General features: G+C 48.6%; 2 protein-coding genes across 5 annotated transcripts in view; both read right to left on the bottom strand.

The window, feature by feature from the left end:
• Nucleotides 1-129: 129 nt before the first annotated feature.
• On the bottom strand, nt 130-3974 carry CRYBB3 (crystallin beta B3). The gene is made up of 6 exons (XM_071572003.1): nt 3621-3974; nt 2816-2895; nt 1358-1476; nt 1142-1274; nt 883-1025; nt 130-359 (listed from the first exon to the last, which is right to left on the bottom strand). Exons 2-6 carry the CDS (start codon nt 2888-2890, stop codon nt 194-196), a joined length of 636 nt encoding a protein of 211 aa, XP_071428104.1. The 5' UTR covers nt 2891-2895; nt 3621-3974; the 3' UTR covers nt 130-193.
• A 1478-nt stretch (nt 3975-5452) lies between these two features.
• KIAA1671 (KIAA1671 ortholog) overlaps nt 5453-24742 on the bottom strand; it is a 68054-nt gene continuing 48764 nt past the window's right edge. For 3 of the 4 annotated variants that reach the window (XM_071571859.1, XM_071571861.1, XM_071571860.1), the window contains 7 exons: nt 14862-14983; nt 11052-11307; nt 9270-9444; nt 8966-9093; nt 8652-8785; nt 8426-8508; nt 5453-7957 (listed from right to left, as the gene is read on the bottom strand). In XM_071571859.1, coding sequence (XP_071427960.1) covers nt 8430-8508; nt 8652-8785; nt 8966-9093; nt 9270-9444; nt 11052-11307; nt 14862-14983 — 894 coding nt within the window. In that variant the 3' untranslated portion in view covers nt 5453-7957; nt 8426-8429. Of the gene's footprint in view, nt 7958-8425; nt 8509-8651; nt 8786-8965; nt 9094-9269; nt 9445-11051; nt 11308-14861; nt 14984-19131; nt 19265-24742 lie in introns of those variants that run through there. The other variant, XM_071571862.1, reaches the window with a different exon arrangement.

The following is a 24742-nucleotide window of genomic DNA, read 5'->3' as shown; positions in this document are numbered from 1 at the left end:
TCTGCGCTGGGGGAGTTGGGCACGGCCATGGCCCCGTCCCCATCCACCCTCTGCCCCATCCTCCCCCCCAGCCAGGACCAGGCAGGCCCGGGCAGCCTCCAGCTCAGAGTTTATTGAGGTTTTGCACAAAGAACACCACGGTCACGGCATCAGCCAGGGCACCGCGAGCTGCCCCGGCGCAGGGACCGGTGCCTCAGCTGTTCTCGAAGGTGCCGCGCTGGTGCCACTGCTGGTCCCGCACACGGCGCACGGACTGGATGAGGGGCTGGTTGGCATCCCACTCGTTCCAGTGCCGGTACTCGCCCTTCTCGAAGACGTGCTGGCGGCCCCGGTACCCCGGGTACTCGTAGCCTACCCACCTGCGGGACAGAGGTGGCTCAGCTGTGCCCCTGTCCAGCAGGTACCTCCCATCACAGCAGGTGGTGTCCCTGTCCCTGTCCCCACTCCACCCCAGAGGCCCTGGCAGTGCCAGTGTCTGTGCCTGCCACAGCCAGGTGATGCTGCCCAGGGCCACTGCCCTGTCACCAAATGTCACTGCACAGGCTGCAGCCGCAGAGCCTACATGGGAAATGCCGTGTGCTGAGTGGACAGAGAGTCCAGGATGGAGAAGGAGCCTTGGCTCCATTGTCCTGGCAGTGGGTTGGGGCAAGGAGCCATCACACAGCCCCAGGGACACTGCCCTGGCCCCCATCACTCCCTGTAGGCCAGGGAAAAGGTGGCAAGGGGGAGGGAACAAGGGACATGATGGACACGAACAGCACCGTGGGAACTGCAGTCGTGGTGTCAAGCCTCTCTGCCACCATCTTGAGAGACCCCCTTTAGTGCCACAGGACAAGGCCCTGTTGGGGTGTCCCCATGTGCTCCCAGTGCCTCTGTCCTTACGTTCCATTCAGGGCCTTGACACTGGCCACGCGGTCCTGGAAGCCGTGGGCCCAGAGGCTGGGGACATCATCGTCCACGATCTCCATCTTCCTCCCAGTGTAGCCTGTGTTCTCAAAGAGGTGGATCTTGTGGTCGGCACTGTCCTGGGGGAAACCAGGGATCAGGGGCTTCTCCCAGTCCCTGGGACACTCCCAACCTGGTGGCTCCCAGTGCTGTGGCCGTCTTGGGGGCACAGCCACCTCAGGACAGCCCCACTCACAATCTGGAGGGGCCGGATGGACATCAGGCTGTCACTGCTGTGGCTGTTGGACCAGGAGTCCCAGCGTGGGTAGTCGCCCTTCTCCAGCACAAACTGCTCCCCAGCGTAGGCCTGTCGTTCGAAGCCCAGCCACCTGCAGGACCCCAGTGTGAGGGGGGATGCTCTCCCTGCCCCATCCCCCCTGGGGCTGGTCCTTCCTCCCCACCCTGGACTTACGGTCCTGACTCCACCTGGATGGAGCCCACCTTCTCCATCTCTTTCTCAGTGATGTTTGGGAGCTCCTCTGTCAGCTCACACTTCTTCCCCTGGAAATTCTCCAGCTCGTAGATCGTGATCTAAGGTGGGAGAGACACTGTAAGCCTCTGCTACAGATGTGCTGTGGAGGGAACACCCTGTCTCAGTGCAGGGATCCCCTGGAAATGGGAGCAGCAGGGGAGAAAGGGCTCTGGCCATGTCTGGCCGCCCTGTGCCAATGTTGTTCCTTGCCCATGGCAGAGATGGATCCTGCCACATTCCCCTGCACAGACAGGGCTCCAGGCCCCACTCTGAGGCCACGCTCTGGCCAAGGGTATCTGCTTGGTAAAGCACAGGCCAGAATTTCATCCAAGACAAGCTGAAAACAAGCGACCACCTCAAGCACAGCACTGGAAACACAGGGTTTGGGCTAAGAGTTCCCCAGAGCTGTGGGCTGGGGCCTCGTGTCCCCAGCCTGCTCATGGCTCATCCTTTTCTTACCACTGCTCCTCCAAATCCAACCATTCCTCTGGCATTCTCTGGAACAAGTTCATTATTCAGTTTTTCCCTCTAAACGGTGCCAAGTGCAGAGACCCCAACACCTCCCTGGGCCCTCCTGCTTCCAGCAGATCCTTGAGGCTGAGCTGCAGGACAGGCTGGAGGCAGTGCCAGCAGCAGGAGCACAGGGAGAGCAGGGCCCAGGGTGCCCAGCAGGGTCAGTGGGGTGGCCAGACACCCCCAGGCAGTGCCCCAATGAGGTCCCAGCTGCAGATCCTGAGCCTGGAACAAGGGTAGAGCCTCCTGCAGACACCACAAACAGGAGGTTCAAGGGAAAGAGGAGACACTCATGTTCCTCAGGAACTTCTGTGCACTCCAAAGCAATAAGCAGCCCAAGACCCCAATACTTCTTTATCCCACTTGCATGATCTGCTCCCACCTCCAGCCTTCCCAGCCAGAAACAGCTCTGCCTGCCGTGTTGAACTGTGGGAAGGGCTGCAGCCACCACATGCCCACAGCTGATTTACCCCCAACCAACCCACAAGTTTAACTCAAACCTAAACACACACCCAGGGCATTTCACTGCTCAGACCCACAGCTGATCCTGCTGTGATGGGAGGCTTTGTCTGCTGGATTAAATCCCTGGGCAGCTGCACTCCAGACCGGCGGGAAAAATGTCCTTGGCAGCCACACAGGCAGGGACAGTGTCCCTCCTGCCAGGGAGCAGCAAATCCCCAGCCCCAGCTCCCTCCCCAGGCTGTGGCCCCGCTCAGCTCAGCACCCAAGTGGTGACACCCACACGCTGCTGCAGCAGCAGAGCTGGAGGCCACTCAGGTCCCCAGTGCAACCTGCAGTGCTGGTGCTGGTCCCAGCCTGGTGCACACACACTGCATCCCACAGGATCACCCACCGTCTGTTCAGAAACAGTTGACCCCAGTATACCTTGTAGTTGCCACCTCGCTCGCCAGCTCCCTCCCCAGTCGCCATCTGCTCGGGGGGACTTTGCTGCTCAGTCATTGTGCCTGGAAAACCCAAATTGCAGGAGGTTACAGGCTCTGAAGTCCTCAGTAAAACACAAGAATGAAGCTGGCCTGGGAACAGGCAGCACAGGTTAGCACAGAACCCGAATGCAGCAGCTGTAAATCCCCAGGAATGGCTGGGCTAGGAGGAAGCTCCACGATCATTCCTCCTCCCAGTCCTGCACACAGGCCCTGTGGCCTCCCCTGAACATCCACAGGACTGATCTGAGCCATCTCCCAAAGGACATGGATCCCTCTGTCCTGGGCAGCTCACCCAGTTGTCACTGAACTCCTGCCTCACAGCCTGGCCTTTGTTTCCAGAAGGAATTTGCCAGGTTTCAGCTTCCAGCTGCTGCCATCTTTCCCCAACATAAACCTGACACTTCTCCCTCACTCCAGCATCCCAGGGGGCACTGGACATGGCAGCTGGAAGTGCTGCCGCTGCCTTGGCTGGGGGAAGTGGTGAGAGCCCCCTCCTTGCTCTCCAGGAACATCCACAAAGCTCCTGCTCAAATAGGAAACCCACTGGAAAACGCCTCCCCGGCCTTGCTACGCAAGGGTTGGCAAGGGGTTAAAAGATGAATAAAAAAAGTTTGATCAACGTCCTCAATCCAACCCTGCAGCATCACTTCTCGCCACGCACGAGCCAACCCTTTGCTCGATGACACCTCCACTCAGACACTCCAGTCCTTTGCAAGCCCTTGCAGTCCAAGCGGTGCTGCCGGTACCTCTCGGGGTGGTTCCGCTCTGCCGGCGCCGCGCCCGGCCCCGCTATTTATGGGTTGCTTCTGAACAGAACAGCACATTATCCAAGCGCTGATACAGCAGCTGCGTCCACGGAATTCCATCCATGAGATTTCATCTCAATAGCGCGGGCTATGGACACGTCATTCGGATTTCTCCCGGCTGTCCCTCGGAAACGGGCCGCTCGATTTACAGAAGATTAACGGCCAAATTCACATCAGCACGTTCACGCTGCTTCTTGCCAGGTTCTCTGGAAAACTCTCCCATCAGCAGTTCACGGGAGGGTTGAGCCTGGAAGCCGAGCGCAGCGCAAAGCAAAAACCAAGCAAAATATTCACCATTTGTTGGGCTCCAACACCAGATGGAGCAGGGCCGGGGTCAGCTCCTGGAGCTCTGTGGGAAGGTGGGGCAGCCGGTCCCAGGGCAGCAAAGGACCTCAGGATCCCCAGGTCTGAGTTTTTGCTTCAGGAGGGTTCTCTCCCTTGAGCCCATTCCTTCCTTGTCCCCCAGCCCTGCTCCCTCTCCAGCTTGTTTCCCAGGCACACACTGGTGCTCACACCAGGATTTGTGACACAAATTTGTGACACAAGTGTCTGTGCAGGGGTTCATCCACCTTTACAGGCACAATGTAAAGGGTGGGAGTGCAGCCCTTCCACAGGAGGCACCAAGCTGGGGGTATTTCACTCTGTTGGTAGTAGGTCTGATTTTCTCTTCAAGTCTTTTCCAACCCAAACCACCCTGTGATTCCCCAAGGAATGCTGCACTCAGCTGCACACAGCACTATTTACACTCTTACAGGGCACCTGCTCTGAGCGTGGCTCATCTTGAAACTAAGAACTACATGAGAACCTTTACTGAAAGGTTTCTCACACATTGCAAATCTGTCAGAAAAGCAAATTCCCTGGGCCAGGCTGGACAAACTGAACGGGAGAGGAATGGAAACGTGTCCCATCATACTCTGCAGAGCTCCCCATGGCAAGGCCCTTCATCCCCACCCGACCTTCAGCATCATCCTGAAACTCCCCATCTCTGTGTGAAACACTCCATGCCTGCGGAGATCAGCCACTTACTGCTCCAAGTCAGGAATGTGCCATAAGTGAAAGGGAACCCCCTCCCCAGCAGCCCATGTGGGACACCCCCACACCCCCCTGACTTAATTTTCCACAAAGCAGCCCCAGCCCAGCTCGTGCTGGCAATCCTGTCCCTCAGGATGCACTGACCACTCCCGGGGTGTGTCTGGGCCATGGAGTTGTGGCCAGGCAGCCCCTCTGGCTCCACAGGGTCAGTCAAAGGGCACCAACACTGCAGCACCAGCCCCAGACTTTTCCATAACAAGGGGAAAAGATGCCAAAATAGAAGTGCGCATTGCTGGGGCAAGGATGGTTAAACCACTGGGGATGAACCATTTACCTGATCTTTGCCTTGGAAGTGCCCTGATCCCCTCTAAGTCATCCCGGTGCTCCAGCTCTCCCTGAACACTTGGACATCCAACCACATCCTGGGTGTGGCACCTGAGACAGGTGGCACATTCCGGTGTTTGCACAAGGGCTGAAGTCACAAACCTTTTACAGGCACCACTTTGCATTCCCAAATCTGCCTCACGGTGCATTTCAGTTTGCCAATAACTGTTTGTAAACAAATTCCAGAGTGAAACAAACTTCTGTGCAAGCCAAGGGGGTGGTGTGGGGGGTAATTCCTGTCAGGCCACTCACAGAAATTTCAGATGTCTCCCATCTCCAATAAACAGCAGGGAAAAGCACATGACAACAAAAATAAAAGCATAAAAAATTCCAACAAACATTATCTGGAATTAAAATAGAATTATATAAAGTGTATTACAGTCTGTTCTATCATTTAAGAAGTAATAACATATTTATATATCTTTTATTACAGAGCGATAGCCTGGAGAGAAGGAAGTAGATATTTAATCCATGTACAATATAAAGAAATAATAGAGCAGAAAAACCACTTTCCCATTCAACAACATTCTAAAGATGCTTTTTAATTAGACATTTAAGCATTAAACATTTCTCAGTAGTAGGTTAAACTACTCAATACAGTAAGTTTCAGTGCATTGTCCAAGCAGACGTGGAAATGCAAACACATTCAAGGGCTTTGTGGAAACCTTGTGTTAATCCCCTCAGTTTCCTCAACACAAACAATGACAGAATTTCTGGCCTTCAGTTATTAGACCAAGAACCAGTAAATCCTCCAACTGTTGGGAACACAACACTGTCACCTGCTGAAGTGGAAAATGCAGCCTGTGTAAATGTTCCTGTGAGAACGGAATTACCTGATTAGTGGGATTCAAACAGGCCCCACTTCATCTGAGTGAGAAGAGCCATCGCCCCCTCCCCACACTTGCGCAGGCTGCTCGGGCTCCCCGGGTGTGTCACAGCGAGGGAGCCCCTGGCTGCTGACATAAAAAACACATCCCAAAGGACAAAGAGCCACCCTTTCCACCATCAGCTGCAGGGGAGGGAAGGGAATCTGTGCAATGTTTGAGGGTGAGCTGAGAGGAGCTGGGTGGTGGTGGTGGCTGCGCTCCACAGACCCATCTCCCAAGTTCCAGCGCCACGGAACAGCTGGCAGCAATTCTGGGGCATCCCTGCTCCATGGGCAGCAGAGGGGCTGCAAAACTAACAACAGCTCTCCAGAGAAACAGGGCAGAGCAGCAAGGAAAGACTTTGACATAAGATAAACGTCTTAATCTCATCTCCACACAGGGAGCTGCCATCGGAGCTAAATCTGGGAGCGAGAAATGGGCATATGGGACTTGTCTCCTGACATCCTGCTGCTATTTCCTAGAGCAGACTGGGACTGCAAATCACCTCCTCTGTGACTCCTCCATGACAAGAATTGGCACATGGTTTTGGCAGCTACAAGCCTGACAGACAGCAGAGCAGGCAGGCCACCACTGCAGGAACCCCGTGGGAACAGAGCTCCGAAACACTGATTGGAACAAAGAGAAAGGAAAGTGAGTGCAAGTGCTGGTGCTTTATGGTTTGGATCTAGAGAAGCCCCTCAGCAGGACATGGAAAGTGCAACCCCAGGAGCAGCCCCAGTTTCAGCAGGTGAGAAAAACACTCCACTCTCCCTTACCTCTTCCATGCTTTCCTGGTCAAGCCTGAGGAATCTGACAGGACAAATCACCTCCCTCCTTGGGCTACATTTTACAGGGTTTACTGAAAGAGCACTTATTTGGGGCAAGAATCTGTTATGTTTTACATGGCCATGGTGGTTGGTACTTCAAAGATAGAGACATGTCAGAGGATCAGGATTCCCAAACACCCCTGAGAGCCCTGCTCTGCTATCAGCACATTGGTCTTGCCAAAGGAAGGAAGGACAGCAAATCATCTGAGAAACTGAAGATCACATTTAGGTTATCCCACAAAATCAGCATAAAAATAAAAACTTAAACCTGGTATTTACAGATTAACAAATAAAAATAAGAAGTGGGACTATCCAAACTGCTATTAAAGTGACATTCAACAATTAACTGGAACCCTGATATGAGTGTAACATCCTCCCTATTCCCTTCCTTTTTTGTTATAAAAACAGTATTTACATATTTGTACTTTTTTTTTTAAAGAGAACTGGTTGACATTATTGCTTGATCCTTTTTAGGAAAGACATTCCAATGAAGCAATTATTCCACATGCTGACAAAACACAGAATATACCACTTCAAGAGTGACAAAAGTTAACATTTTGTTCATCCAAAAATTATCTCCATCTGCCAGGTCAGCAGATCACATGTAAATATATGCCAATCAAAAATACATTTTACAAAAAATAATCAAGTTTCCTTTTTCAATATGGCAGTAAACACGATTTGTTCTCCCACTCTCACCTTCCACAAACTTCATTCTAAATAGGAGCTTACTATTCACAAAAAAAAAAGATAAATTTGATTAAAATTGTTATTTTCATAAACAAACACAAAGCCCAGCCAGACACATCCACCAGAGGTCCCAGCTCTGAGTGCTGAACACCTGCACAGTCTTTTCAGCGGTGAGGGGAGTCCCCTGATGACAGCACTCCCAAATCCCTCCGTTTTCCAAGACTTTCTGCAGTGCTGACCACGAACCACAGACTCTCCTGGCAGGCAGGTCTGCAGTGACACCATCCCCCTGACCTGACAGACACAGCTTTGTATTTGACTATGAACTGAAGCAGCTTTCTCCACATAACAGGAAGGCACCATGCACAGAGCAGTTGAGGCAGGAAGCAAACAGCAGCAACATGACATGGGGGTTTAGGTTCAGATGAGTTAAGGCTTCTGTTAAACATCTTTATCTTCTTCTAGTTAGAATCACTGTCTGGAAGGAAAAAACAGAAGGAACTGGAGTAATGGTGTGACAGGATCAGACAGTCAGCCTCTCCCAGGGGTTGTGACAGGAACCCCCCCAAAATGTGTGTTTCTGTTGCAGTGTCACCTTGGTGTGGTCCTGTTTAATGTGTTAAATGCTCCAGAGCTGCCCTGAATTCTGCTGGAACAGCACAAGGTTTTCACACTGTGTGCAAGCCCCTGTTCTGCAGCACCAGACTCGTTCCTGCCTGCTGAAAGCACCAGGAAATCACAGCCCCAACAGACAGAGGCTGTGACAATTCATTATCTGCAGAGAATCAGTGACACTTTCCCCTGCTCTGCCTCGACACACAACTCCTGACACTGCTGGTGCACACAGCAGGGCCTCAGTGTCAGGGCTGACCCAGTGCCTAAAGAAAATGTGGGTTTGTCTCTGCACACGTGCACTTAGCAAAGCTCCCCTTCCTACCCCAGGTACCTTTTCAAACCTGATTCTCATAATGGCTCTGTCTCTTCCTTGATTTCAGCTCCTTCAACCACTGAGGAGACTTTTCTTCTGACCTAAGATATAAAAGACCAATCTTTATTCTTTCATTATGAAAACATTATAGAAACAAAAAAAGAAACATACGATGATTTCTTGCATTATTATTTTTCTTCCACCAAAACTAGTACCAGCATCCTTGGGGCTGAAATTCTCTCACCTGTCCTCCTTCTCCACACTGGGGGGCAGCACTCTGTTGCCGGGAGTCCCGAGCTGGGCTTTGGGAGATTTGAAGAGCTGAGCAGAAGTGCTGTCCCCAGTGCTCTCAGACTCTTGTCTTCTCTGCAGGTGGGCCTAAATACAGAAATAAAGAAAAGGATCCAGCATCCAGGCTGTTTTGGAATGTAAAACAGAGCACTCATTTCTAAAACAAAAAAAAATCCATGCCTAAAATCACAAAAGGGATTCCTTATAAAGCATCTGCAGCTGCTGAACAGGTTTAGCTCCCACCTGATGAGCTCTGTCTGTGCTCACCTTGAGAACAGAGTGATCCATCCCTGGGAACACAGGGAGTCTCTGGGCTTGTACCGAAGACGACTTCAGAGTGTGCTGGATCTTGTCTTCCTCCTCAGAATCTTCCTGTTGCATAGTTTTCTTCTCTTCTAATTAATTGTTTAAAGAAAAGCAGAGAAGGGGAACCATTAGTCAGCTTTTCACCTGTCTCTTGTTCTAGATCTCTCCTTCCATTCAAGTACAAACAAAGATCAGGATTTGGAAATGCCTTTTAGAAACTCCCACCCTCACACCCAAGCTGATCACAGCTGGTTAGTTCAGATACCTGTGGAATCTTTGAACATCCAGGTGTTATCTGGTTCTTCCACCAACGAAAATCTGTTCTCAAACTCCAGCCCTCTGCTCCTCCTCAGCGAGTGGGCCGTGGGGTTCCGGTGCCGCCGCTTCTTGCTGAGCTGCACCCGCGTTTTGAGGGCACTGGAGTCCAGGACAGCTGTGTGCTGGAGAACAACAACACCCCTCCTTCAGCCACCTCTTCCACAATGACTTCCCAACCCACTTCATTGCATTAATGCATTCAGTTTAATTAAACGACTTGCCTGCTTGTTATTCTCATAGTTGGTTAAAACTATAGTAAAGAGAATTTATGACGAAGGGTGTGATCGAGGCTAACTGGGTGCAATGCTGGTACTGTGATCTCTCTGGGCTGTGGATTTCTGATCTGCACGAATTATTTGCACTAAATTAATACAAAAAATAACTGCAATAAATTGGAGTTTGGTTTCTAGAGTGTTTTATGAATACAGGTCTTGCTAGTTAATAGCAGCTCAAGACCAATCCAAAGACTGGGATCTACACAAAATTCTGGCATGTACACAAAATTCTCTCACAGTGCAGTGCTGCAGCTTCCCTGCCAGCCAGACATTCCAAGCTACTCACCAGCAACAAGGACACTTCAAACTCAGTATCACAGTATGCAGAAAACTCCTGTGATCAGTCATTTCCAACACATCCAGTAGGCAATAATAATTACAGAGCAAAACTAGGAGCTGTAATTTATTTACTTGCTTAAAGCAATTTGTTGTTAGAGACTTGACTGCAACCAGGAAATATCCCTGAGCCTCCTCTTCTCTAGAAGAGGTGGGTTTGTTTCCTTTTCAGAGATTTCAGGTCAGGAATAAACTACTCAATAAACAACATTTTTCAACTGTACCTGGAGCTATTAATGTTTTACAGAGACACCTTTAGTGGCCCAGAGACAGCACAACACAGAATCTTCCAGAAATGTTCAAACACTGTGGATGTGGCACTTGGGGACACAAGTTAATTGTGGCCTTGGCAGTGCTGGGGGAACAGCTGGACTCAGTGGCCTTGGAGGGCTTTTCCAACCTAACCAAAGTTCTGTCAAAGAACACTAACCCTCATTAACTGTGTATAGCCAGAAATTCCTAGTCTTATACCAGGTGCAAGATTCTTCAGTACGAAAAAAAATCCTTTAAAATGCAACTGTGGGCTACTACAGAAAGAATCCAACTGTAAATAAGAAAAATATTAATGAATGTCTTTATAGCTTTAAATCTGCATGGCTTGCATCACACTGTGTTATTTGATTTTTTTCCAGTGTTCATAAAGGCATTTAACTCTACTGTTACAGCTCAAAGAGAAACAACAACTTTAGTAAAACACTGGCAGTGCCCAGAGCAGCTGGGGCTGCCCCAGCCCTGAAGTGTCCAAGGCCAGGTTGGATGGGGCTTGGAGCAACCTGGGACAGTGGAAGGTGTCCCTGCCTATGGCAGGGGGTGGGAATGGATGAGCTTTAAGGGCCCTGCCAGCCCAAATCAGCCTGGGATTGATTTCCTGTGTTTGATTATCTGTGGTCAACAGCTTTATGGAATCTCTCAGAACCTGAACATTGCAGAGAACAGAAGAACTTTGTGGCTTTGATGCTAAACTTTTCAGGCAGGAAGGCAGCTGGGAAAATTCAGTGTAGGAAAGGAAAGGCAGATGAAAATTGGGTGAAAATTTTCCAGAAGAAACTGCTTTGCAGTGATTAACACAGGGAATGACACAGAACAAGGATTTCTGTTTCTCAGTGATGGCAACTTACATCAATGAAGGAGAAATCAGTGGGCTTGTCATCAGGGAACGTGTCCCCTGAGGGAGGTAACTCAGCCCCATCAGTGGAGTCCATGTCTGTGCTGGAACGGTCCAGGCTGGTGCTCCTTTGGTCTCTGTTGAGGTCATGGTGCTCAGGCAGGGGGGGCTGCTCTGCCTGCGAGCACAGCGAGGCCGGGCGGCTGCTCGGGGGCAGCTTCCGCGCCGTGACAACATCCTTCTCCAGGGAAGGGGATTCGGGCCCAAAGCTGCAAAAGGAGCACACGGAATCCATCAGACTACATGGTAAACAAATGACTGCAAGGACAGTCTGGATCACACACGGTCCTGAGAAGTTAAATAAAGGCGGAACTGAAACTACAGCTCTGAGGACCCAAGGAACCTTTGGAGCCGCAGGTACCAGCAGCAGGATGTGGATCCCTTCCATCAGCACAGCTTTCACCCCTTGAATTTACAGTGTACTGGGGACTGGGATGTATTCCAGCCTGCTAGAGGTTTCTCCCTTCAGGATTGCTGGAGCTGAAGGAGAGGTGGGCACCAGGTGGCACCCTAAGACTGGGCTCTGCAGGCAGAGCTTTCTGGTTGTCTCGGGAAGAGGGCGGCAGGACCTGCACACCAGAGCTGAGATGCTCCCAGAGTATTCCTGGGATTCTCCCCTTTGCCCAGACTGACAGGAATAGCTGCAGTGTCCAGGACCTGCATCTCACGGCTGAGATGGTCCCAGTGTATTCCCAGAAATCCTCTGTTTTCCTACACTAACAGGAAAGAGCTGCAGTGTCAGGACTCAAAGCTGTTACAGTGGTGTCTCCCTTTGTCACATTGGCTGGAGTATTCCTTTAAACAATAGAGTAAAGTAGGAATACTCTGCTGTCAGCAAAAATTGGGATGTCTTGCTTCTAATTCCCAGTTTAAAAAACCAGAACCTGAAGTATTTATGGAGTTCTGTTTTCTTTTTCTCCTCTTGGTAGAAGGCTTTGTTACTAAGCTCCATTTTTTGAGTACATTTCTATGAAAACTGTTCTACATCAATGTATATATCAATACATGCCCATTGGAGTTTACTGGTGGAAAACAATGCCCACCAGCACCAGGCTGGGGTACAATGTCCAGCCTGGCAGAGCAGATACTGCACAGAGGGTTTCCAGCACACGAGCACAGGGAATGCTGCTTCCCTCCTTCACCACTGGGCCCCAGGATAATTAAGAATGACACTAATGAGCTCTGGGGAAGTTTTTGTCTAGGATTTTTGCATTGAATGATATTTGGTATCCACAGTGTCAGGCTTTAGATCCACTGTGATATGGAAGAATGGGGAGAGGAGAGACAATCTGCAGACTTAGGACCTTGCATGGATATTAAAGTTTGTGTTGAAAGGATCCTGTTCAATGTGCACATCTCCAAAAAGCCTTTTCTCTGCTGCATCCCAGTGCTGCAGCCGATACAACTCCCTGAGGTTTTCAAACTGAAATATTTCAGAGTAAGATGTGACAGAAACCCAGCTGCGTTTACACTGGTTAGTGGTTCCTCATCCACAGATGTTCCCAGTGGATTCTCCTTTGGAGTTCCTGCACAATCACAGCCCTGTTACACACCAGCTCCTGTGGCACAGCACATCCCCAGCGTAGGGAGGATGCCTGGAGTCCAAACCCTGCTATGCACAGTGGATTCTTTCCAGCTGAACAGCAAATTAGGAGGGAAATTCCCTTCAGAAAAATGAAATGGAAAACATAATTTCAGTGCTCATTACTAAGATATATTATGCACCTTTTTCTACTACTTCATTAGGATTTCAGGGTCTATGAGCATATTCATAAGCTGCCCCCAGTTTCCACAGGTGCATTTACAGACACTTCTCTGAAAAATCATCCTTCATGTAGAGCACACAAAATCAGCAGGATGGTTATCACAATGGGCAATAAACTGAGATCAATCCTCACTTTCACTTCCAATTAAATTTAATTAGTTTTAGCAAGACAGTGTTAAGAGACCATAAAGAATATGTTGCTTCAGCATGTGAAATTAAGAGTCAGAAAGGAAAGGAATGCTGCATTTGCACTGCTGAAGAGTGAACATCTCCAGGCAGCTCTCACTGTTTGCCTGGGGAGCCACACAGGAAATAATAACCAGTCAAAAAATCCCAGAATCATTCAGGTTGGAAAAGCCCTCCCAGCCCCTGGAGCCCACCCTGTGCCTGATGCCCACCTTGTCGCCCAGCCCAGAGCACTGAGTGCCACGGCCAGTCCTGCCTTGGGCACCTCCAGGGATGGGCACTCCAAACCTCCCTGGGCAGCCCCTGCCAGTGCCTGACCACCCTTTCCAGGAAGAAATTCCACCTTTTACATGACATTTTAAATTCTGTAGCTGCAGGTTCCCATCTATTGCAGGTGTCTGTACACCATCCCTTGGCCACACGGTTATGTGGCATGGTGGGATTTGGGCAAAAGTTGGACTCAAGGATCTTGGAGGTCTTTTCCAACCAGAGGCTGCCTGCTTCATAAAAAATACACTGCAGACAAAAGGCACTTTAATACATTCCAGGAAGATTTCCATTATTTAAAAGTACATTAATCTCATTCCTCTCCAAGTGCCTGATTAATACCCGAGTAATTCCCCTGCAATGAGCCGTAAGTCAAGCCAAAGCAGAGCAATGAGGTGACAAAATGCTGAGAAGTCTCTACACTGTCATCATTACACTGTAAAAAAGAAGCAAAACCCAAATATTTCTTACAGTGGAAACAAAATCCCAGCACATGGGGATTGGGTTCAATCCTTCAGTGAACTGGAATGTTTAGGTGGAGCTGTTCTAACCAGGATGGATGGATTGAAATCCCTCTCCAATGCTGTCGGCTTTGGAGCTGAGACAAGCACCTTTGTTAGGAAACTGATCTCAGAAAATGTCTGTACCATCCTGAAATCCAAGTTAATTTTACAGCAGCCTGGCTGTCACTGTTGGCATGTCACTCAGCTCACTGAACCTCAAGCTGAAAACTACCCTGACTTCACAAGCAATAAAATATTTATAACACACAGTTCTCAAGTGTAGAACACAACAAACATAATTGACATTAATGTCAGCTATAAGATCCCAACAAGTATAGCACTAAAAAACACATAAAATGCTATTTTCATACTAGACTGAGCAGACAGGACATGGGCTCAGGGTACATCAAGCTGTAATTTGCGCAACAGGTGTAAACTATAAAAAACCTCACACTTTGCTGCTCTAGGTTTATTTCATTACATCATTTTAAGAACAGAAAAGCATCAGCAATGCCATCTTTCACTCGACTGATAGTCCATTTCATCCTCCACTTCACCACAATGAAACTCAGAGCATGGAAGTGGACATGGTCTCTCCAGGTGTATCAGGGCACACAGAGAGGTGCATCCCTGTCACCCCACCTGGCCCCCAGGGTCCCTGTTCCAGAGGGATTCTGCCATTCAGCCCACCTGGCAGCACGGCTGTTAAGGCAATGCCAGGGTGAGGGAAACAGATTTAGAAACAAATATACCAAACAGAAGTGTCCAAGGCCAGGTTGGACGGGGCTTGGAGCACCCTGGGCTGGTGGAAGGTGATCCTGCCCATGGCAGGGGGTGGAATGAGATGAGCTTTGAGATCCTCCCAACCCAGGCTATCCTGGGATTCTGTGGCTCATCCCCCAGGCCTGCAGAGGGCCCTGTGCCCTCACCTGTCCCCCAGTCCCCTCACCTGTCCCCTGTGCCCTCCCCAGTCCCCTCACCTGTCCCCTGTGCCCTCCCCAGTCCCCTCACCTGTCCCCTGTGCCCTCCCCTGTCCCCTCACCTGTCTCCAGTCCCTCGCCGCTGCTCGCTCCAGGTGCCATACTGGTTGTCAGGCTCCTGCACCAGCGTGTCGGTGTCCTTGGCCCCCGGTGCCTGCCTGGAGAAGCATTGCCTGAGCTGGTCCTGCAACAAAACCTGCCGTGAGTTGGCTGAAAGAGCAACAGGTTTCATTTGCAATAGTGGGTACGAATCTGCTAATTAGACTTGGGTAACGTAAAATCAGGAATAAACTTAGTACAAAAAATGGCTCTGAACTCGGAATGACAATTCTCTATACAGTAAGATTGTTTTCCTGGGCAAATAATGGATTCCAGAGGCTGGAACTGACTCCCTGGCTTCAGTAACTCCCAGCTGCTTTAATATTGCTCTTATCTCACTGTGCAGAATTTCTCAAAGCACCTATGGAATTCTGCTTTCTTTGAAAGACATTCAAACTAAAATGCATAAATAAATGAACAAGCCCAGGGCCAGACACAGGAAGCCTTTGACAAACTGATGTGTGCTGAGGTAACGTTCAAACCCAAGGCAGGGCAGACCATGATGGGTTTGCTCTGTGCTGCTGTGACCTCTCATTTCCTGAGTGTTTTTACTTCATGGCTCTGCCCCTTTCATAGGAAGAAAACAGTGGATCCCAGACCCTTCCCTTTGCAGGGAGAGAAGTGGGTCAGTGCTGGCACCCCAGATTTACAGCAAGAAATGTCAGTACAGCCCTGCTGTGCCTTTGCTTTGCAGTTTGCTGAGTTACACACCGAGGTTCGAGTCCTGAAATCCTACACTGTGAGCAACTATTTAACATTGGTCCCTTTCACCTTCATTGCCCTGAACAAACACAAACATGCCTTTCAGCTCCAGATAAGCTTTGCTTATCAAGATTTTATCTGACAGCAGATTACATGGTTTTCCACCTGCCCTAGGGAAAATCCAAGGAATTTTCTCTCTGTAACCTCCCCCTGCCTCAGACCCACCGAGCAGAATGTGCTGGTGGAAACTACTGACACATCTAGTTATATTCAGATGTAGAACACACACAAAGTAGCAACAATGTTAAGAAACACCATATTTAATATAGAAAATTCCTTCATATTTGAGAAAAAAAGAGATGCATGTTTTCTTCTTGTTTCCTTCACTTTATACACCTAAAGAATTCTGCCCTAGGACTCTGAAACATTAAGGATAATTCAGCAATACTCATACTTGGCTACTGAAGAAGTCCCCAAACAACTCCAATTCTCACAGCAGTTCTTATTTCCCAGGGGCCACGGCCACTCTCCAGCCCTACTGTGCTCTCTGATGCTGCCAAAATGTCTCTTTTAATGCAGAGAGGAATAAACCAGCAAAACTGGGGCTCAGTTTGTGAGTTACATAGAACAGACATTTTCTGCTTTTCATATTCCAGACGTTCCTGCAGCCCCAGAACTCACTGGCAGTGATTTTAACAGTTTAAAGAATCATAGTATTATTAATGTTGGAAAAGACCTCTAAGATCGAGTCCAGTCTATCATATATATATATACAGAGATGGATACAGATACATAAATACAGATATTTACATGTACACCCAGAGGCAAGTTGAGTTCTCATATTTCCCAGTCCATGACAGGTACAAGACTGCAACCACGAGCCAGGCACACGCTTCTTCCAGTAAGAGAAATAGTCTGGTATTCCCTAGAAACCACAGGGCATTTCCTCCTGCTTGGCTTGGGTTCTCCCTTCCACAAATTCCCTCTGCAGCCTCCTGATCCTAATCTGCTCTGTGGACTCCACTGACACCCCCGGGCTCGGCTCCTCCTCTCACCTGGTGGCCCCTTTGGCAAGTGGATGCCCTTCTAGGAAAGGCATTAACCAATGCCAGTCATTCTTCTCACTTCCCTCCCCACTGTCCATGCTTGTTCAGGGTTTTTTTCCAACCTGAGACTCATTATGAATTTTTTTCAATCCCAATCTCACATTTCAAGTTACCCCATTCTTGTGATGGATTTGTACAGGTATTTTCCACCAGCCATGACTAGAGCCTGTTACTCCACACATAGCACAGACTGGTTTTTTGCAATCACTCACATTGTTTCTAGCTAGAAACCAGACTAAAAAGCTTAGAACCAGGAACAGGTGCAGCAGAAAAGCAGTGTTTGTGCTGCTGCACTGGGGAGGTCTTGTTTGTGCAGTGCTGGGTTATCTGGCCACAGTGGCTGGAAGGACAAGTGTGGCCAGGCCAGATAACACCAACTCAGCAGCCACCGGGAAGAAGTTCAGATGCAAACACATCCCTCGTGTGAGAGCTCTGTAGTTCTTAATAACATCTCACACTGCAGCCAAACTGATCTGCACATATTCCTCAGTTCCAGGCAACACTTGACCTGATGTTAACAGATACTTGAACTTGGGGATGCTGTTTTATAGCCAACATGACACAATGAACAGAGTTATTCTCTATGCTAAATCCAAAACAAGCCTGAAAAAGAAGTCACATTACCCCTTCTGAAGACATTGTGAAATTAAATTTAATAAAACCAACTGAAAGTTTAAATGTATGGAATAAAATGCTCCAAATTTTAAGAGATACGGAATCCTCTGTTCTAGAGATTTGGTTATATTCAGTATTGTTATGCATTTTGCTTCCAGAGGAAGCTACTTATTTCAAGACAACCGTGTCTTTCCCCGACAGTCCCTTTCAACACCTACTTTTTAAGGTGCCAACGATTAACTGGAAAAACAAAACATTCTTTAGGTACCACGCACAGGAATTGGAGTGGGAAGAGGAGCAGCTCCTCTCCCCAGCCTGTGGAGGAGGTGCTGGCTGGGGCACTTGAGGGCGGCGCAGCAAAGCCATTTATAGCCCGTGCAGTCAGAGGAGAGGGGAGTGCTGAGGAAGGGAGCAACAACAAACCCTAAAAATGATCCCCTCCAGAAGGGGATTATTAGCAAGCAAAGAATGATGGCTTTCAGCTTTTCTTTCAAAGATCTCTTTTACATCATTTTCACCATGCTCCAGAACAACTCAAGGTGATCAACACATGAAGCCAGACCAGGTACAGCCATTTCCTTCATAAACAAAATATTCAGGATACAGTAAAGGCAGACACATCAAAGGAAAAGGCAGTAAAAAGAGGGGTCTGGTGTCTTTTTAGAGCCATAAGATAAACTCAAATTAGGAATTTTCTGATTTATAATGACAGGAAAATCTCCCAATTCTTACACCAGGAGCCAGAAAAAATTGACTTAATTTTCCTATAAAACAAAGCAGCTGAGCTGTGTCCTGCTTTGCCTCTGGGTCTTCTTCTAAAATGAGACATTATGATTATGCCTCTTTTAGTCCTCCCTTGGAATTAAGCTGGGCTTGGCTATAGTCCAGGGCTGATTACTCCTGCAATTTCCAGTTCCTGAAAATGATGCACACACAATATTGGTCCTACCAGCCCCAGAATTACCCACAGCTCCAAGCGAATGGAGATGCTGATGTGAAACCCCCTCCTGCACTGATGTGAAATAAAGACCTGGCATAGGAGGAGCACCAGCTCAGAGAGATCTCATGAGTCAGAGGCTGCACAGACAGTTTCAAAAATATCTCTGTTTGCAAAGGAGCCCGAGACATGAGCCAGGGGAAGTGACAGCCCACAGCTTGAGTGCGAACGTTCAAAGCTGAAATCCACTGGCATAGACTGGGAATGAGGAGGAACTGCACAATGGAAGGAAGTTTTGACCATCTGCCTTGTTAATACAGAACTCAGAGAAAAACTTGAGCTGATTTCTTGAAAAGTGCTGGTTTTTTCTTTATTTTTTTTTCTCAGTCCTTTTTTTTAAATTGAAAAAGTCTGAAATTTGGTCAAATTGCTCCTAAACTGTGACACTGCACTTAAAACAGAGCTTACAAGTCCTTATAAATCCAGAAACCATCCCCTGCAGAATGCCAGGAGGATGGCAAAACACCTCAATTTACAATTATTTTATTCTATTTTTTCTGTTTTATTCTATTATTTCATATATATTTTGAACAGGATGCTGGGCTTGATGACCTTTATAACACAAAATATTCTACAATCATTCTAAGGAATCTAAGGATTATTAGTACAAGGTGAGCTATATATTTTGGACCAATAACAGAATTATTAGAGCATAACATCATACTGAAACAAACCAACACCAAAACCCCACCACAGTAAGAGGGCTATGGACACAGCCACAGATTTTTCTCTGGAAGCACCCAAATGCCAGCACAGTAAGGGGAGAGTCTGACTCCATGGAATCGGCACCCCAGGACTGCCCTCCATACTCACTATCCGGCGGATGAGCGCTGCCCACAAGGAGTAGGTCATGGCTCCCTCCAATGCTCCTGTCAGTTCCCAGGTGAGGAGATGGACCAGCTCTGGGTTTATTTAATTGCTGAAAGGACTAAGTGCCTCAGGGCAAGTCCCAGGCTGGGGCAGCACCTTCTGCCCCCACCCTCCAACGCTGCAGCCACAGATAAGCAGTTCCAGGAATAGAGCAGCTTCTCTCTGACCTCACGGATGAGGAAAGTTGGAGACCTCCAGAGACGGCAGGGCGGTGTGGGACAACCCCTCAGCCCTCCCTCACACCCTGTCCAGCACAGAGCCCTCAATCCAAGGGACTGCGCCACCACTGGAGACCAGGCCCGAGGGCAGAGACAAAATTAATTGAATTAATCAATGCCAGAACCTCCAGGTCTCTCCATTACAGGACAGGCCATGTCCACTGTGGCCAGGTGGGGAGATGGCAGTGAGCAGCCTTGGTGTCTGTTCAGGAGGAACATCCCACTGGACTGTGTCCAGCTCTGGGGTCCCCAGCACGGGAAGGACATCAGCCTGTTGGAGCAAGTCCAGCAGAGGCCATGAGTATGATTAGAGGGCTGGAGCATCCCTGCTGTGAGGGAAGGTGGGGTTGGGTTCAGCCTGGAGAAGAAAAGGCTCTGGGGTGACCTCAGCTCAGCCTTTCAGTACCTGAAGGGGCTCCTGGAGACTGGATGCATCAGCCCCACGTGTCTGGAAGCACTCACACAACCTATTTAGCACTCTTAGATCCTAAGGAGCTACACTGCTCTGCTCAAAAATCCTTTAAATAATAGATGTTCCCCTCTCCCATGGGCAGTGCAGTATGCACCAGTCCCATGGTGCCAAACATCTCAGAAATGCAATAGACCCTGACATCCTCCCTGTTGCTATGCAACCCAGGGTTGCCTCTCCATATGTGTTTTCCTTGCCTCTTCCACAGGGATACGATTCCCAGCCACCAATTACATCACTGATGCTGAAAGCTGACAGCGTTTCCCTTACGAAACACAGGTTGTTTTTAGAGCGACAGGTTTAATTCTCCACCTTTAATTGCTCCCTGGTTTGAGGCACAGGCCTAAATTCCAATCCCTTCTCCCTGGAAAGGCATGGCAAAAATCACAGAAAATCAGATGTATGCCAGTGGAAATGAGGAACATGCTGACATTCCTTCAGCCCTAACATGGGGAGCAAATGCCAGAAGTGAGAGTGACCAGCTGGGACCCAGAGTTCTGGGGGGAGAGGACCAAGTCTGCCCATGCTGCTCCATCCCATGGCACTGCCAGCTCAGCTCTCTCCTCTAGGAAGCTCCAAGCTGCTCCCACAACAGCCCCATCTCCAGTGCCACGGCCTGGCTGACAGGGAGCCAGCCTTGACCTGAGAACCAAACCCTCTGCAGCAGTTACTGCCCTTGAACTGAACTGAACCAAACCCAAATCCATGCATGCCACAAACATCCCTTGGAAATGTGCATGTGTCTCATGCCACAACAAAAGTATCTTCATCCTGATCAAAACACCCAAACTGTCACAAAGTAGGTGACAGGTGGGTTGGAGCAGAGCTGACAGGGACCCCCCCCCTCCCCACACCATCACTCAGGGCACACCCAGGGACAAAGGAGCACAGGAAGTCACTGACAGGAAGTTCAAGGATGTGGAGCTGCTGGAGTGAGTCCAGAGGAGGCTCCAAGGGCTGGAGCCCCTCTGCTCTGGAGCCAGGCTCGGAGAGCTGGGGGGTTCCCCTGGAGAAGGGAAGGCTCCAGGAAGACCTGAGAGCCCCTTCCAGTGCCCAAAGGGGCTCCAGGAGAGCTGGAGAGGGACTTGGGACAAGGGATGGAGAGGAAAGGCTTTAAACTGGCAGAAGGCAGAATTAGATTAGATATCGGGAAGAAGTTCTTCCCTGTGAGGGTGGTGAGGCCCTGGCACAGGCTTCAGCACAGAAGAGAGACTTATAGTCTACCTGGCACTGACTCTGGCTACAATGAAGAATGTCACAGAATTAATGCAGATGAAGTTGGTTTTGCCAAGGATCTGGTTACCATCAAGCAATGGAATCAGCTCCCTGCTCCTGAGGTGACTCCTGGTGCAGTCACCTCCTCCCTCCAGCCATTTTTTATACCCTGCAAATAGAGCTGCTCTGCCTCACGGAGAACACTCACCATGCTCACACCATGTGGTTCAGTGCAAGGCTGAAGATAGAGCAGAGGTTGACTCGATGTGCAAAAAGCAGACGAGACCCAAATTCTAAATATAAACCTTGCTGGGGCTGAGGGAGCCATGACAGCACCTCCTGTGAGAGGTGGGAACACAGAACACCAGAGCAGAGCAGAGCAAATAGTTGGGAACATCTTGAAAACCCCTCCTAGACCAACAGATTGAAATTCCTTTTCAGCTTCAGGCAGTGAAGGTGGTAAGAAATGAGCCCCCAGGACACACAGGGCAGCAGAAGAGCCTGAGCAGGACGGTGCTGTCCCAGTGCTGAGACAGCAATCCCTGTCCCCTCCAGGGCACAGCAATTCCCATCAGTGCTAATAAAAGCTGCACTGAGCAGGAGCCCTGCATTTCAGAATTACAGCAGCCACAAGCCAGAACAAGGAGATTTCATAGTGGGATGCCAAGGAGGGACTGTATTTGCTTTTTTTTGAGAAGCTGCACACATGAAATCAACACCTCCCACTCAAAATGCTGCATCTCATCACAGCATTTCTGCACAGTTAATGTCTCTCCACATAAGATCCAAGTGAAACTTCAAACAAACATTCCTGGGAAAAAGTGCTCTTTAGCTTAAAGCCTGGAATTAAAGATGTAGAGAAAGTGATAGGATTTCCTGACAACAAGTGAATAACAAACAGGCAGCCTTTGGAGGCTGCACTGCTCATTCCAACACACATCTCACACAGCTTGGAGGATGTTTTCGAAAGCAGCAGCCAGAATACACACACAGTTACCCCCTCCTGTGAAACACCAGGAGTGTTTCCTGAAACTACCACAATATTACCAAATTTCAACATAAATGGATTGCCAGGATGAGGAGACTGTGAGGGTGGGCAGGCCCTGGCACAGGTGCCCAGAGAAGCTGAGGGTGCCCAGAGCTGGGAGTGTCCCAGGCTAGGTTGGAGCAACCTGGGATAGTGGGAGGTGTCCCTGCCCATGGCAGGGGGAGAACTGGATAATTTTTAAGGTCCTTCCAATCTAAATCATTCAAGGATTCTAAAACTTGTATTCAGTAAAGTTTTTGTGCAATCCAATTTACTTCCCCCTCAGTTATCTCTTAGAGCTTTAAAAGAAACAAAGCAGCAAGAAGGATGAGCACAAAATACCAGCTGTAAATCTATTTGTTATTTTCCTATGCTTTAGGAACATGGTAAAAAACAACTCCTTGCAGCCAGCCTAAGTGAAATCACAGACTGAAGTCATTTAAGTGATTATTTCTGTCAAAATAATGAAAGAACAACAAAGGCAGCCACCAAACGCCCATCACTGTGGGTTTCTGGCCCAGATTTATCCGCCAGCTACGTTCATGGCCTGTTAAACCAAAGAGAAGTTATTAAGAATGAAAAAGCAGGAACTGTTTCAGCACTGGCCCTTGTATCTTCATTAATTAAACTGAACAGCTTCACTCCTCCCCCCACCCATAAACAAGACAAACAACTCATTTTTAAAGCCCTCTGGCTGCAAATTTGCTTCCCTCTACCCCAACAGCTCCCTGCAAGTTTAAAGATTAAATTTAAGGATAAAATTCCATTCAATGATGGTACCAAAAGAATATTTTGGAGAACTACTCATTGTGCTTTTGGCAAATATGAGCATGAAACAACTCAGCAACTACTCCAAGTACCTACTCCAAGTTCAGATTCAAAGTGCCAACTCATAGTAACTTGTTTTCACACCACAAGGGACAGACAGTCCTTGGGCACCATCAGAACAGGTACTGCAGATCAGAGTTCTCTGAAAAGCAGGGACAGGCCCAGGTGCTGTGCAGGAGAAGTGCAGGGTATGTAAGTCAAATCAGGGCCCTCACCTGCTCCTAAAATTAGAGGGGATCCTACTCTATGAGAAAGGTCATGTCCACCAGCTTTCCCAAGGAACAAGCTGCCTCCACAAGTTTATGCTGGCTTAGAAAGAAACATCTGGGAAGATCAATAAAAATTAGGATGGAAATGTCAGCCTCAAGCCGAGAGGGTGACAGGGAAAGGTTTGTAGGGTGACAGGGAAAGGGGCTGTAGGATGCAGGAAAACCCCTCCGAAGTTCCCTCCCAGCACACCTGGGACACAGACAGTGAACAAACCACCCCACTTCCATCTTTACTTTGGAATGGTATTAAAAACCAAATCCAAACCAAGTAACTGTGTTGCTGCCAGAACAAGTCTGAATGAAAACACCATTTGCATCGACTGCCCAGTACTCCAAAACCAAGCCACTATTTAATGCACTTTGGTGTTATTTTTAGCACAAATTGGAGTAACTCAGGTAAAACACATCGACCACTTTCAGTCTGAGCAGCCCCACAATCCATCTTTCCTGTTCTAATTCCAAATATTCTCCCAAAGAATGTGAAACACCTCTGAGGTTTTCCATGACTTTTTTTAGCAGTGAAAGGGGAACCAAGGGCATCAAACAACTGCCCTGGTTTAACTGAATGGCAACAAACCTTGAGATCAAGAACAGTGCTGGCAGTGAAACCAGATCTCACACCTATAATAGAACCATGACTGATACCACCCTGATTAAATCAAAGATCATGTTTAATGGATGTACCTCTGCTCCTCTTACAACAAAGACACTGAGCTGATGACATGAGATGAAAAATGGAAAACAGCCTCAATAAAGATGCCTGAGAGAAAAATCAACTTCCATTTAAAAGGTTTCACTGAAAAGTAAAAAAATTCTGCAAGTTCAGTTATGAATTCCCAGATCTGGAGTTGAAGAAGTTTACTCACACTGCCCAAACCCTGACTTGAGTCTGGACAGGTTTACTGGCCTTGCACCATGCCAAGTTCTCCACCAGTGCCAGCAGAGACAGCCCTGGAGGCCACTGGCCCTCACCAGCCCCAGCAGCTCCCTGTTTAAAAACTCCCTTGCTGAAGTACCAGCATGAGGGACCACTCTGCAGGGCACCCCAGAGCAGTCAGGCAGGGTTTGAGGAATTACACACTTCATACCAACTCCACAGCTGTGTGTGGCACAGTGTCAGCAGTTCCAAGGACTATGACCAGGACTCTGTTCCCATCAGATACAACAGCACAAGGTCCACGCTCCGTCCTTTGGGCAGACCCAACGGCACCAACAACAAACTCACTGAGACCTCACATTTGAGCCCAAGTGAAACCAAATTCACACATAAAGCCAAGCACAAGCAGAATTCCTGCTGAAACAGAGGATCAGCAGCTCCAGCACTGTCACCAGTGACTTAAGAGAAAAGGTCACCCCGTGTCTCCCTGTTTCTGCTCTGTAAGCAGTGCCATGTAAGCCAGCAGGACATTTGTCCTCTGCAGGTTTCACACTCCATTTTTCAGCCTTCTTTTAAATGATTTGATCATTCAGATGACTCCAGTAAATCTAAAATACCAGCTAGAAAAATAAGAGAACTGCACCATGTTAA

This window comes from Pithys albifrons, chromosome 17 (assembly GCF_047495875.1).
Source record: "Pithys albifrons albifrons isolate INPA30051 chromosome 17, PitAlb_v1, whole genome shotgun sequence".
NCBI classification, from domain to species: domain Eukaryota; kingdom Metazoa; phylum Chordata; class Aves; order Passeriformes; family Thamnophilidae; genus Pithys; species Pithys albifrons.
This window is presented reverse-complemented; position numbering and strand designations above follow the sequence as displayed.

Bases quoted from the DNA above. Each gene is read 5' to 3' on its own strand.
- CRYBB3 (XM_071572003.1), bottom strand. From the start codon at position 2,890: ATGACTGAGCAGCAAAGTCCCCCCGAGCAGATGGCGACTGGGGAGGGA. The intron at 1,477-2,815 runs GTATACTGGGGT...CTCCCACCTTAG, and splicing joins AGCGAGGTGGCAACTACAAG to ATCACGATCTACGAGCTGGA. The intron at 1,026-1,141 runs GTGAGTGGGGCT...GGTTTCCCCCAG, and splicing joins CCATCCGGCCCCTCCAGATT to GACAGTGCCGACCACAAGAT.